Raw genomic sequence first — 13,055 nt, forward strand, 5'->3', positions numbered from 1 at the left:
TTTTGTTTTAGAACACTAGTTAAAGAGAGCTCTGAGGGAAAAAAAAAAAGAGCAAAATAGAAAGGAATATGAGAAAGGAATATATTTCTTCCTCGTCAGTGTTGATGACTTTCTAAAAGCTCATGCATGTTGATGGGTAAGATTAATGAGACCACATAGTGTTAAGCACCTTGGACTTTCAGAACAAAGGCCTTTTAGGAGAACAAAGTATCATTATTAATGACACATCATTTACAGTTTTCATCAGTAATGTAAAGTTTCAGCCACTCTAATGGGAACTTAGTTAAGAGCTCACTGTGAAGGGCAAGGCTATTAGCAAAGGTTCTTGACAGTAATACTTTTCGCTTCTAAGGAAAAAGATAAATCACACTCAAACTGATCAAAAAGACAAGCTGAGGGGTTCAGAAGGAGGTGAGCCACTGCTTACTGAATTTCTCAAAGGCCTTGACACCCATGAGCCTGCTGGTAAGCTCTGCCCTCTGGGATGGGCTCCCTTTGCCGCCAGCCCCTTCCCTGTCTTCTGGACACCTTGCTGGTTCAGAAAAATGTCTCGTGCTCTAAGCCTTGTCTTTCCCTCTTATTCCCTCTCTTTTATCTCTAAGTCTGCAAATAGTCTCTGCTGGGTTTCATCACCTCCAACGTTTTTCTCTGTCCTATGATGAGCTGGTCAGCCAAGTACATGACATAAGGAATGCAGCGTGCTGTACTGACTTAATCTACATGGTGGGAATCATAGCGCCAGGTGGCAAACCAGGAGGGAGGGAAGTGTTTTTCTTGAATACATGTTGTTAGTCTTATCGGGGCAATGATTCGCAATGGCTGTATACATATAGTCAATGCTATTAGCAATTTTTGCAAATTCTTTGCACAAAGGGCTGTTCTCATTTGTAAGATCTCTTCACGAAGGAAGGTAGTGTATTTTTCAGTGAGATTCATGAAGGCCTTCTTAATGAAATTTTAAAAACTACTCTGCTTAATTCTTAGGAAAAAATTGAAGTTTTAAAATCTGTCATCTAAAATCAGTCAGCTATGTTTTAGCTATGGAGGAAAAAAATCTGGGATGCAAAGGAAAAGAAGTGCCTGAAAAAATAAGAGAGAACTTACGATCATTATAGTCAGTGATGACTTAAAACCAACAGCATATAAGGAATTGATTACATTGCAGCTTTACCAATAACTTTGAGAACTTGCTCAAGGTTGTTGAGATCTTCAATGACAGGAAAAGAGCAACAGATTTAAAGTGCGGCAGAAAGAGTTGTGGTTATACATTGTGAAGGTAACATGTTTGCTACTAACAGAAATCCCAGATTATTATTCTGCCTCTGATTTTTAATGATCGCAGTTGGCAAATTGTTTGTTTAGTTGATTTGATCCTGAAGATACCTGGAGTCTTTCCTGTTATGTTATTGTTTTGGGAATCCCCACCGACCACATTTGTTTCTCTTTTGTTTGTGGTTTAGTTAACAAGGTAGATCAAAGCACATTTCCAGTCTAGTTGTTGAGGTTCAATCGCTTCTGTCTCATTCCAGAAGACACAGTTCTAGCTAGGGGCATTCACTAGACAACATGAAATTTTAAGCCCAACCGGAATCCTGAGATACCAAACAAAATGCTACAGCGTAGGGATCACAGGAAAATGCTTCATATTTTTGTTTGTAAAGTTTTTGAGGCTTTGTAGTCCAAAATACCCAACAAATAATTGCAATTTAGAATTTGAGTAAAATGCAGAAATGGTGAAGACTGCTACAATAACATTCTTTAATAAATTTTCAGTTTTTTTAATTGACTGCATTTTACCAAATTCAAGTAATAGTTGAAGATTATCTAATTCATATTACTGTTTATGTTCATGTAAGTTCAAATTCTGTCTTAGGAAGTTAACAGTGAAAGACTGAGTTCACTGTGAGCCTTATTTTGAAAGATATTTTCATCCTGTAATAAAAACCTGCTAATAACAAATAAACAAAGTGGTTGGTACCGTTTGTGACTTTAAGAGCATAGTTCAAAAGAATTAAGCAAACATGATAACAAAGGTAAGACAAACATAACCTTTATTCTCTTTGAGAAGCCCAGAGAACAGGGCCTGGAACCACATTCATTGATTGAATCAGAATACCTTAAATTTTGTAGTCTCGTTAAAAATTTTATAGCAATGGACTAAATATTGTAAAAAGGATAGCAAAATACATGGTTGTTCTCAGCCACACAGTAAAAAGTAGTAAATTCTCTTATTGAACGTAAAGACAGCTAGGCTAGTAAGCTACTTGATCAAACATTCATAATAAATAAAAATTATCCACATACACATAACGATCAGATTTTCATAGCCTAAAATCACAATATACAATCTGACAATGAAATTGTGTTGCACTCAGAAAGTGAGAAGCCAGTACACCAGAGTCACCAAAATATTTTTTGGTTTCTGTAAAATAGTGGGGCAGGGTATTAACTCACAATATCTTCAAAAGGTCTGAGACAGGTCACTGATCGTGCATGCTGTTCATCAATTATTAATTTTCAAAAACTAGAATAGAGTACAATAACATTAATGTAAATTATTCAATGCCATTCGATATTCTTTGGCTACTAAAAAAAAAAATACCTCAATGTCTTGTACTACGGTACAGGCATGAGCAAAATCAGCAGTAACTGGAAAACAGTTGTAAAAGAGAGCAGATACTGGGCGGTTCCAACAGAATACCAGGTAATTGTTTACTTTCAGGAAATAAAACTGGTTAAGATAATATTTCCAAGGGTTTTTGTTTTGCTTTGCCATAAAAAGGAGGTGATTTTTTAAAAACCTAGAAATTTTAGAAATAAGTCAGAGAAAGACAAATATCATATGATCTCACTCATATGTGGAATTTAAGAAACAAAACAGAGGATCATAGGGGAAGGCAGGGAAAAGTAAAACAAGACGAAATCAGAGAGGTAGCCAACCATAAGAGATACTCTTAATCATAAGAAAAAAACTGAGGATTGCTGGAGGGGAAGTGAGCGGGGAGATGGGGTAACTGGGTGATGGACATTTAGGGAGGGCACTTGATGGAATGAGCACTGGGTGTTAGATGCAACCCATGAATCACTAAATTCTACCTCTGAAACTAATTTAAAAAAATCTATTGCTTAGAATAACTTTACATACAATGGGGTAATTTTAGGGTAGTCAGACTATAAGATTATCTTTAAGTTTAAAACAATTCTTAAGATTCTAGATAACATACGACTATATTCCTTAGCATTTGTTAGCATCCTTCGTTTGAGAACACAGATTTAAAAAAAAGTTTTCTTAGACTCTAGGGCAATTGTATGCATAAAGGAAAACTTTTTTCTCTAAGCATAAAAAATAATTTAGATGACAAGGAGGGCTGAGTCAGTAGTCAGGAGACACAAAGACTTTAGGGAAATCATTTTCCCTCGAAGACCCCTTCCATTTATCTAATTATCAAGTTAAAACCCTGACTCCAAGCTGTGCAAAGTGATTTGGCATTTTCAAGTTTCTATACCGTACTTGGCAAACTGTTTTGGGTTGGTTTTTTTTTTTTTTTCCACTTTAACCCTCCAATATTAAATACATTGATACAAACCCTGTCCTGCAGATCCGTATGCCAGATTTCTAGAGATAGCAAGTTTTGTCCCCACTCATTCCACAAATGATGGAGAGCTTTCTAGGTTGCAGGCAGGATGTTGGACAAAACTTGCAACATTGTATCACTGCCCCTGGGAACAAATCGCTACCTGAAAAGCGGGATGCATGTCACTGTTTCAGGCCCAATCTCAGACACAGGAAGAAAACATCCAGTGTTGTACTTGCTCCCTCCCTGGTTCAGGACAGTGATTCCCGAATTGGAGGGAATACAGGAGGAATCTCCAGACAGGCTTGTTAAAACACAGCTTCGGGGAGGTGGGGGGGGGGGGGGGGTCTCTCACTCCAGCCTTGTCTTGTGGGAATCTGTGTCCAATTATTGGAGTCTTACAAGCCCACTTACAATCTTGTGACTTAAAACTCACCAAATATATTCTCTCCCACCCCTCCGCACCTCGGCAAGTTATTTGTGGGCTTCACTCTCTCCCCGACATCCCCTCCCCCACCCCCGCCCCCTCAAGAAAAGCACTGTGTTGTAGTGATAAGAGTGAAGAGTCAGAATCAGGAGCCAATGAAGGGCGGCGTGACCTTGCGTGGGTTATTTAAGGTCTCTGGGTCTCAGGCTCTTCATCAGGAAAGAGGTGAACAGGAATCTCTACCGTCCCTTCCACGCCCCAAAGCCGCGGGCTCTCGGAGCCCAAGGTCAACTGGAGAGACCGTGAAGGTGGGGAGGATGGGTAACGGCGGTCTCGTGTAATTCCTCCCTCGGGCCCCCGCATCACAACGGGAGGAGAAGTGAGGCGAGGCTGGAATTGGGGTTTGGAATTGGAGTCGACGTGGGTTAGCCCGAGAAGCTTGCAGGGGACTTCCGGCAGGTCGCAGGGAGGGCGCCGCGAGTCACTCCTCATCCTCGTCCTCGTCGTTCTGGTCCTGGTAGCGAATGTAGACGACCAGCATGACAAAGCCCACGAGGATGCAGAGGGAGCCGACGGCCAGGTAGGCGATGCCCAGGAACGGGTTCTTGCCCCCCATCCACGAGATGTTGCTGAGGACCACGAGCTTGCGGCCGCCGAAGGCGCGCACCGGGTAGTTGTAGGTGATGTTGACCGCGTAGGAGCCGCGCGGCAGCCCCGCCGAGTAGTTGCCCTGGCGGATGCGCGCGTACAGCTTGCGGAACGTGGGCAGCGCCGCCGTGCGCATCCACACCACGAAGTCCTGGTTGACGAAGCCGGTGTTGTTCGGGTCCGGGCTCAGCGCGTACACCGGCCTGGGCCAGTTGGGCGGCGGCGCGGTGCCGTGGAAGGCCAGCGCCAGGCTGCCGTTCACCGGCGGCGGGTTGCGGAACTTGACGTGGCAGTCGGTCCACCAGGCGATGCCGGTGCGGTCGAGCGGCACCTCGACGTACGGGCCGCCGGCGCGGCGCTGGTGCCACAGCGAGAAGGAGTCGTTGAAGAGGCTGTTGGCGATGGCGCCGCACGGCGCGATGGGCAGGCCGGAGGCGCGGCGCTGGTAGGGGGCGCACTCGTTGGCCGGGTGGCGCAGCGCGCTCGGCAGCCCGCTCAGCTGCGCGTCGTCGCGGGACACGCTGTAGCGCCGGTTGTTCTGGTAGAAGTTGGTGAGCTCGTAGTAGAGGTACACGGGCCCCGGGAAGAGCTCCGGCAGCGAGAAGTGCCAGGCGCACCAGCAGGGCGGCGGCGGCGCGCGGCCCCGGTCGGCCAGGGCGCACGCCGAGCAGCCGCCGGGGCCCGCGGTGCCCGTGTAGTCGTACTCGAGTTCCTTGATGCCGTTGGAGGAGTAGAAGAGGCCCAGGCCCAGGCCGATGAAGGCCAGGCCGGCGCAGAAGAAGAGCGGCAGCGCGATGCTGGCCGACAGCAGCGGCTGCCAGGCGGGGAGGCGCTGCTGCGTGAACGCGGTGTTGTCGGGCTGGTGGGCGCCCCGGGCCGCGGCGCTCCAGGTCATGGCGGCGGCGGCGGGGCGGCGGGACGGCGGGCGGGCGGGCGGCCTGGAGCTCGCAGTCGGCCAGGCGGGGGCGCCGCCCCTCCGCGCAGGGCGAGCGGGGGGCGGGGGGCTGCTCCGGGCTCGAGCTTCCGCCGGCGCAGGTGAGCTGGGGGGGGGGGGGGGGGCGGCCCCCGCACAGGTGAGTGCGAGTGGAGGTGACCCGCTGCCTCCGTTCCGCGTCGGCGCAGGTGCCCCGGGCCGGCCCCGCCCCCTGCTGGTCCTCGGCGGCCGCGCCCCGCCCCTCGAGAGGTGCGCGGGGCGGGCCCTGGTTCCTCACCTGGCGAGCCCGAGGCGCGCCTCTCCTCCCCGCCCGGGTGGGCCGGGCAGGCAGCTCCTCCTCCCCGCCGAGGTGGGTGGCGGCCCCACGCCGCCTCTGAGCGCTCACGCCTGGCTCAGGTACCACCTTCGCTTCCGCCTTCCGAGTGAGCGGAGGGCCGGGCCCGTCTTCCCTGAGCTCGGAGGAGCCGCAGCCTCCAGCGCAAAGTCCGCTGAGGGCTTGCGCCCTGGCTCCTGGACACTCGAAGATTTCAGGTTATTAACCCTCCTTTATCGGAGGAGGTGGGGGCCGGGGGGAGTGACTCTCCACCCTCTTGTCTTTGTAGGTTAACTTAAGGACCCCCTTTCCGTCATCTTTTAACCACAAATTGTAAGGCTGAGAGATTACCCTATGGTAAACCTGTTATTCAAGCCCTGCATCAAATTCTAGCATTTTTTTTTTTTTAAACGAAAGCAATTTTCCGGTCAGGGGTGACCATCTAGCTGCAAAGCTAAGAAAAGTGGACAGTTCTCTAAAAATAAAATGACTCTTTAAAAACACAATCGAAGACTACAAGCGGTTCAGAGCCTTGTTGGAAAAACCACGCAAGGGTAAAAATGCACTGGACTACCTGTGATTTCCTTTTCTTTTCAGATTCTTTGCCTGACTGGAGAAAGGCCTAATCCAGGGTCCCCCAAAGACCTACCTGCTATCCACAGTCGAGGACTTTGGGAATGTTTGGCCTAGGGAGGTCAACTACAAGGATTTATAAGACTTGCTGTAAAGAGAAAGAGAACCCAAATTAGCTCTGGAACATTGCTTGGGATTCTGGCTTTCATGTACAATATACATACGGAAGTATTGGGCCATTTCAGCTTTGTGCTAAATTCTCCCTGGGTATTGAGGAGTTCCTGCCTCTCATCCAGCTCATAAAATGCAAATAACTATTTTTTACATTACACTTTTGTACAATCTAGAACAATAAATATATTGCATTCAGTGGGTTGTTGGTCAGAACCCATTGAAAATTGCAAAGTTAACATTCTTGCAAAATTCAACAACAGGGTTTTTAAAAGCATCTCCCAAGTGTTCAGCCCTATGGTAAGTACTGTAGAAGACAGAAGAGAATTAGACCAAAAAGGACCCTTGACCTCAAGGTATTTGCAGTCTGACAGGGGATATATTACTTCCAACTAAGAGAGAATCAAAATAGCCAATGGACAGCATGTAGCTAAGTACCAAATTGTACTTCACAAGAATGATACTAAAAATTAAAGAGTGATATTATTTTAATAGTGAAAAATTCGGGATCCCTGGGTGGCTCAGCGGTTTAGTGCCTGCCTTCCGCCTAGAGCGTGATTCTGGAGTCCCGAGATCGAGTCCCACATCGGGCTCCCGGCGTTGAGCCTGCTTCTCCCTCTGCCTGTGTCTCTGCCTCTCACTCTCTCTGTGTCTCTCATGAATAAATAAATAAAATCTTTTTAAAAAATAGTGAAAATTTCATTATCTTATTAAATGGAATAATTGCTGATTGGAGGCTTTAGCTGTTGGAGATCACTTGAGGGAGAGCCAGATGACTTGACTTCCACTTCCCTCATGTCTAATCGTACCCCAAGGGAGGAAATTCCAACATTGTTAACAAGTTCCTATAGTCTGATCCAGTCTCCACTACACCTTTTCTTCAGTAAGATAAAAGAACAGTTTTCTGTATTATTATGGTTGTGTTCCATCTCCACTTCCATCATCAAATCATCAGTCAGCTTGACAGTACACAAAACTAGTCTCTGGGAAGAAATTCAGTCCTCAAAACTTAATCTAGCAGATTTTAAGTCTAACAATTGCCAAGCCACCACTCCCCTAAAAGCGCCAGCCCCCCCTGCCGCACTGAGAGCCTTTCCAGCTCTACCTTCCCTGAATGGAAGGCAACAGTGTATTCATTCTGATAATTAAGGTAACACCAGAGGGTCCCAAAAAGTCCGGAAAAGAGAATATTTCAAGACAGGGAATGGTCAACAATGGTGAAATGCAGTTGAGGGTTCAAGTGAGATAAGAAATGAAAAGGAGTCACTGCATTTGACTTCTGTGGGGACAGTTTAGGTGTTGGAGTGGGAGGAGTCAGACTGTACCAGGTGAGGGAAAGGGGAAGTGGAGACAGGGTAGAACTATTCTTTAGAAATGTGGAGGTGGGGAGGAAGAAGAAAGGCAAGTGGTGGTCGTTTAGAAGAGTATGTATTTCAAAGGAAGGGCTTCTCTAGAGATGATAGACTAGTGTTTATTCTGAGGGGAAAAGATAATAGTTCAGGCAAAGTTACAGATGGGTGATACTGGATGGTATAAAGGCAGGAGCAGGCAGTGGGTCTAGAGAACAGGAGCAGGGTCACCTCCCCTCAGAAACTGGATGACATGGAGTGAGGATGGATGCAGAATGCAACTGGTCTTTGGGCTCAGCTCAAGGGAAGATAGTTTTGATTTAATAGTTTCTTCTGTGTGCCAAAATGCAAGGTCATCTCCAAAGGAAAGAGTGAGAGGAGGGGGAGAGGGAACTGCCCAGGGACACATGAAAGGATGCTGAGTGGCTTTGTCTAGGGCAGTCCCACCATCCGGAGAGAGAAGGCAAATGATTGAACATTGAACATGACCAGTGGATGGAGGTCTTCAGGGCAGGTGAATTGGAAAGATAAAGGTTCAAGATAGTGCTGTTCTTGGGGCAGGGGTGGCTAAGGCGATATACCTTAGTATGTAAGCTGAATGGCAAAGAAAATGAAACCAAGCTGATGGATCAAAAAACATAGAGACCAGGGACTGGTAGTCCTAATGATGTTAATGAGCAGGTGGCACGGAAGCTGGGAGGGAAAAAGTGCTGGTATAAGATGGGACATTAAAGATTTTGGAGGTGGAGCCATGCTGAGATCCAGGTATATATTCTATTTCCTCCATCAGCTTGTAAGTTCTGAGAGGTCAAGGATTGAGAGACATCATTATATCCCTCAGAATACATTGTATAATGAGGGTTCTGAGCTTGTGTCTTTCATTTGATTAAACATGTTGTCATGGAGCATTAAAGGACACTTGGATCATGTCACCTCTTCTCAGTACCAGTTAAGTGAAAAAATGAGCTCATTTTAAATAGTTCTTTACTTATTATGAAGAGAACTCAAAGTGAAAGAAAAAAGGCAGTCTAAATCACAATACTCTCAAAATTACCTCATTTCCCCCTTTTGTCTTCCAGATTTTAGCCATATAAATATTTTCTGATTAGTGGAATAATATAAAAATATAATTATTATCATTCTACTTATTAAGTTACCTCCTTTTGGATTAAGGAATAAAATATTTTCCATGTTTCTTTGTGGTCTTCATAAATTTTTAAATGGTCCCCAAATCCATGGATCTACCACATTTAACTACTCTTCTATTGTTGGGCATGTAGATTATTTTCAGTTTTTCAGTATTCCAAAGATTATGGTAGTGGATATCTTTCTGCCTATAACCTTTCCTTTTCAGCCATAAATTTCTAAAAGTAGGAAAGGGGCTTTCTTTAAAATACATACTGCTAAAATCTCTGACACTGCCACAGTAATGTGAAATTTGTTATGTTCACCAAACTTTGCCAACAAAATCAACTGCTAACCACAGAATATATTTAGTCTATGCTCATAGGCTACCAACTACTAGGAAAAGCAGTATACAATAGGGCAAACAAGCTGCTTGATGTTTTGTTTTTGTTTTTGTTTTTGCTGCTTCATGTTAAGGAAGTCCAAGTTCTACTCCAGTTCCTCGGGAATAACTGACCTTGGTCAGATTGTTTAACTACCCTGGTCTCCTGATTGCTTACCTGTATGAGTATGTTTGCCAGAATTATAGTGAATATCTCTTTCAATGGAAAGATTTCTCTTCCTGGTCATCTCAAGAGGTGTCTTTTATACCAACTATAGTTTTATAGTTAGCTTTTATTGAGAATCTGTGGGCCACTCTGTAAGTGCTTTATATACATTATCTTGTCTAATTCACACCACAAACCTAGGTGGGAAGTACTGTTCTTTAAACCCATTGAGCTGATGCACAACTAAGATTTAGGCTAAGGAAATGGAGGCGGCTGACCAAATTCTCGTGGAAGTAAATGGGAGGTCAGGAAGTCAAAGGCCAGCTTAATTCTAGCGTCATCCATTTCTCAACCACTATGCTATAATGTCTGGGCATACTTCCTCTTAGAAGAACCCAACATAGTTTAACATTGAACCAGTTTTTAGTACTGTAGATCTTATACCCCAGAACATATGAGTTGTCTTATTTTGTTTAATAAAAGCTTTTGTTTTCAAACCATCCTTTGTTTCGCATGCCTATTTCTCCTACTAAAGTTAAAGTAACCTCACTTGTCCATTCAGTTTTTGCGCTTACTTCATGTAATTAATTCATGACTATATATCTTACCACAATGGAGCCAAGATTTTTAATTGGTGTTCCCTTACATAAGTTTATGCTACCCAGGATTGTTGCCTATTACTCTGCCCATGGGGCAGCTTTTATTTGAAAGGAATCAAATTAAATTGCTTCATAAAATTACAGCATATGTTCAGAAAAGTTTTAAAAAATTCACTGTGCCTGGACTTCATTTTTCATTAAAAACTGTATTCAGCAGACTTCCTGTTTCAAAAATTATGAGTTGGTACCCCCTAGTGGAAGAGGCACAGCAGCTAAGGTTAACTACTATTAAAAGCACTGGAAGTACAGCTCCTTGCTGCTGTGTGTTGGTTCTCTTTTGCACTCACTTATTAAATTTTTTTTTAATATTTTATCCATTTATTCATGAGAGACAGAGAGAGGCAGAGCCACAGGCAGAGGGAGAAGCAGGCTTCCTGCAGGGAGTCTGATGCAGGACTTGATCCCAGGACCCCAGGATCATGACCCAAACCAAAGGCAGATGCTCAACCACCGAGCCACCCAGGCATCCCTTGTCGCTAACTTATTGAGAAACAGTGGAGGTTAGTTGTGAGCAGAGCTGTAGGGAGCAGTATGGGGTGGGAAATGGGAATGAGATGACACTAGGTCTTAAGCAGCATTGACTTTAAGCATGGGATGGCCATGGTAAAAGATGGTGGATAAACCAGCCAGGATGGGATTGAACTTGACTTGTGTGCTTGGTGAGTAAGAGGAGAAAGACCCAAAATTTGCAGAGCACAAGATGGGTGACAGAATTGAGACAGAGTGGTAGGAAGAGCTCTGGAACTAGAGGAGTTAAATCAAAACTGGAATCGAACTATCCAGTATGAAAGATGAAAGGGGGGTATATCCCAGGGTGAGGACTGAAGGAAGGAGGAGGCACCAAAGCAGAGCAGTGTCTGTGGAACCAGCAAATCTGTTGAGGTGGCTAGAGGCCACCCTTTTCTGCCATCCCCCTGTCCCTGAGGGGGTGAAACTCACTGGTTTCAGGATGGCCTTACTGAGGACTAGAATATACGTACTGGCTTTCCCTTACACACCGTGACAATATCTATTTGAAACTTTAGGAATCCCTCACTTATGCATCAGGAATCAATAGCTAAGCACTTAAAATTTGTCAAAGAGTTACCAGATTGTGAAATGAAATAAAGTAGATGCCTGTTGCCACGAGAGGGCAAAGCCATGTGTCCTAATGTCCATAAGCCAGGGAGGGAGGGCTGACAGTTTAGGAAAACTGGCGATGCCTAAGGGAAAGATGTTTTTAGATGCTCTTCCCTGTTGGATAGCATCAATAAACTGAATGAACATACTTTGAATTCCCTTATCCAGCTCACTGATTCAAATGTTTAAATACTTTGGCCCAGCATCCTGGGAACCTGTACTTGTCATGTGTGCTGATCAATATTGACTTGTTAATATTCAATCTGGAAAGTGTATATCCTTGGAGGGTCACAGGGGCCCCTGGCCTTTCTCTCTAAATAGGAAATCTGAATTTGTATTGGTTGTGTTTTAAAGTTTTAGTTTTCTTTCTGTAGGAAAAGTATTGTGAGGATGGCTGCATTGTGTCAAATTCTAAACCAAAGTTTGAGACTTTAAAGGGACCAGGATCCTAGATGACACCTTATTCAGTGGTTTCCAAATTGGCCTAGTAGGTAAATCACTGGGGGAGGGGGCAGTGTTAAAAATACACATTCCATCTGCCTTTTGCCACTAAATCACAATCTCCAGGGGCTGGTGCCCAGAAAGCTTACTCAGAGCAACCTGATGATCACCTATCTTGGGGAGCCACTAATCTATTCTGGCCTCATAATCCATCTGGGGAATTCTCTTTGATCTTAGTAAGGATTTCTGTGATGCAAGGAACAGAAACCCAAGCCAGCTTTGGGGAGGCTATTGTTCAGAGATGAGGAATCTCGCACAAGGAAGGAACTGAAGGAAATAGATCTGGCTCTCACGTGAGTAGAAAATCATCAGGCAGGCAGTCCTTCTCTCTGCATTGTTTGTCACTGCTTCTCTCTGCACTTTAGCGGGCCACCTTCTTCAGCAAGTCTCTTAGTTTTGGTCCTCCATGTCTTGGGCTTTGCATGGCTTTGGGTTGCCACAACTCTGGTACTTAGTACCAGTGCTGGATCATTTTACAGCTCCTCCTGGCTCCAGCATACATGTTCTTTAGTTCAAGGAAGACTCTGGGTGAGGTCAGGGGTCCAGCCCTGGTTCAGTCTGTTGTGACGGGGGTGGAGAAAGGTCCCATGACACAACAAATGATTGCCTACATTCACCTCCTCAGTAAAAATTGAAGGGACTCTTCCAAAAGAGGGGAAGTGTGGTCTGGCTAAGCACTCAAAGGGTGTCTACTATACCTTTGTAACTTCCCAGCGAGGGGATCACTCAGGCTCTGCTTGAGCACTTCTTGAGACAAGGAACTCACCAGTTTGTGAGTCCTTTTCCAGTTCTGAGTACTGAACAGCTTCTTTGGTAATGACCATTGTGTAGTCTCAGTTCATTCTCTGCAATAATACAGAATAAACTTATTCCTTACTCCTTAAGAATCTGAAGATGTCCATCATGTTGATCTCAAGATTTTTATTTCCACACTATACATGCTTAGTACCTTGTCATGGTCCTCTCTGGTTCTAGACTCTCTCATTCTGGTCTCCATCCTTTGCACATGAGTTGGTATATGTTCTCATTAAAGAATTTGCTTTCTTAAAAATTGTAATTTAAAGGATTGAGAGTAGCTTTAAAATATGCAATAGAACGACATATAAAAAATAC

The 13,055-nt window shown here is 44.8% G+C and overlaps 1 protein-coding gene across 1 annotated transcript; it reads right to left on the minus strand.

The window, feature by feature from the left end:
* Positions 1-2,034: 2,034 nt before the first annotated feature.
* Positions 2,035-5,659, minus strand: TMEM30B (transmembrane protein 30B). The gene has a single exon (XM_026000558.2). It carries the CDS (start codon positions 5,543-5,545, stop codon positions 4,484-4,486), a length of 1,062 nt encoding a protein of 353 aa, XP_025856343.1. The 5' UTR covers positions 5,546-5,659; the 3' UTR covers positions 2,035-4,483.
* Between the last annotated feature and the right edge of the window lie 7,396 nt (positions 5,660-13,055).

Source organism: Vulpes vulpes, chromosome 6, assembly GCF_048418805.1.
Source record: "Vulpes vulpes isolate BD-2025 chromosome 6, VulVul3, whole genome shotgun sequence".
Taxonomy (NCBI): Eukaryota; Metazoa; Chordata; class Mammalia; order Carnivora; family Canidae; genus Vulpes; species Vulpes vulpes.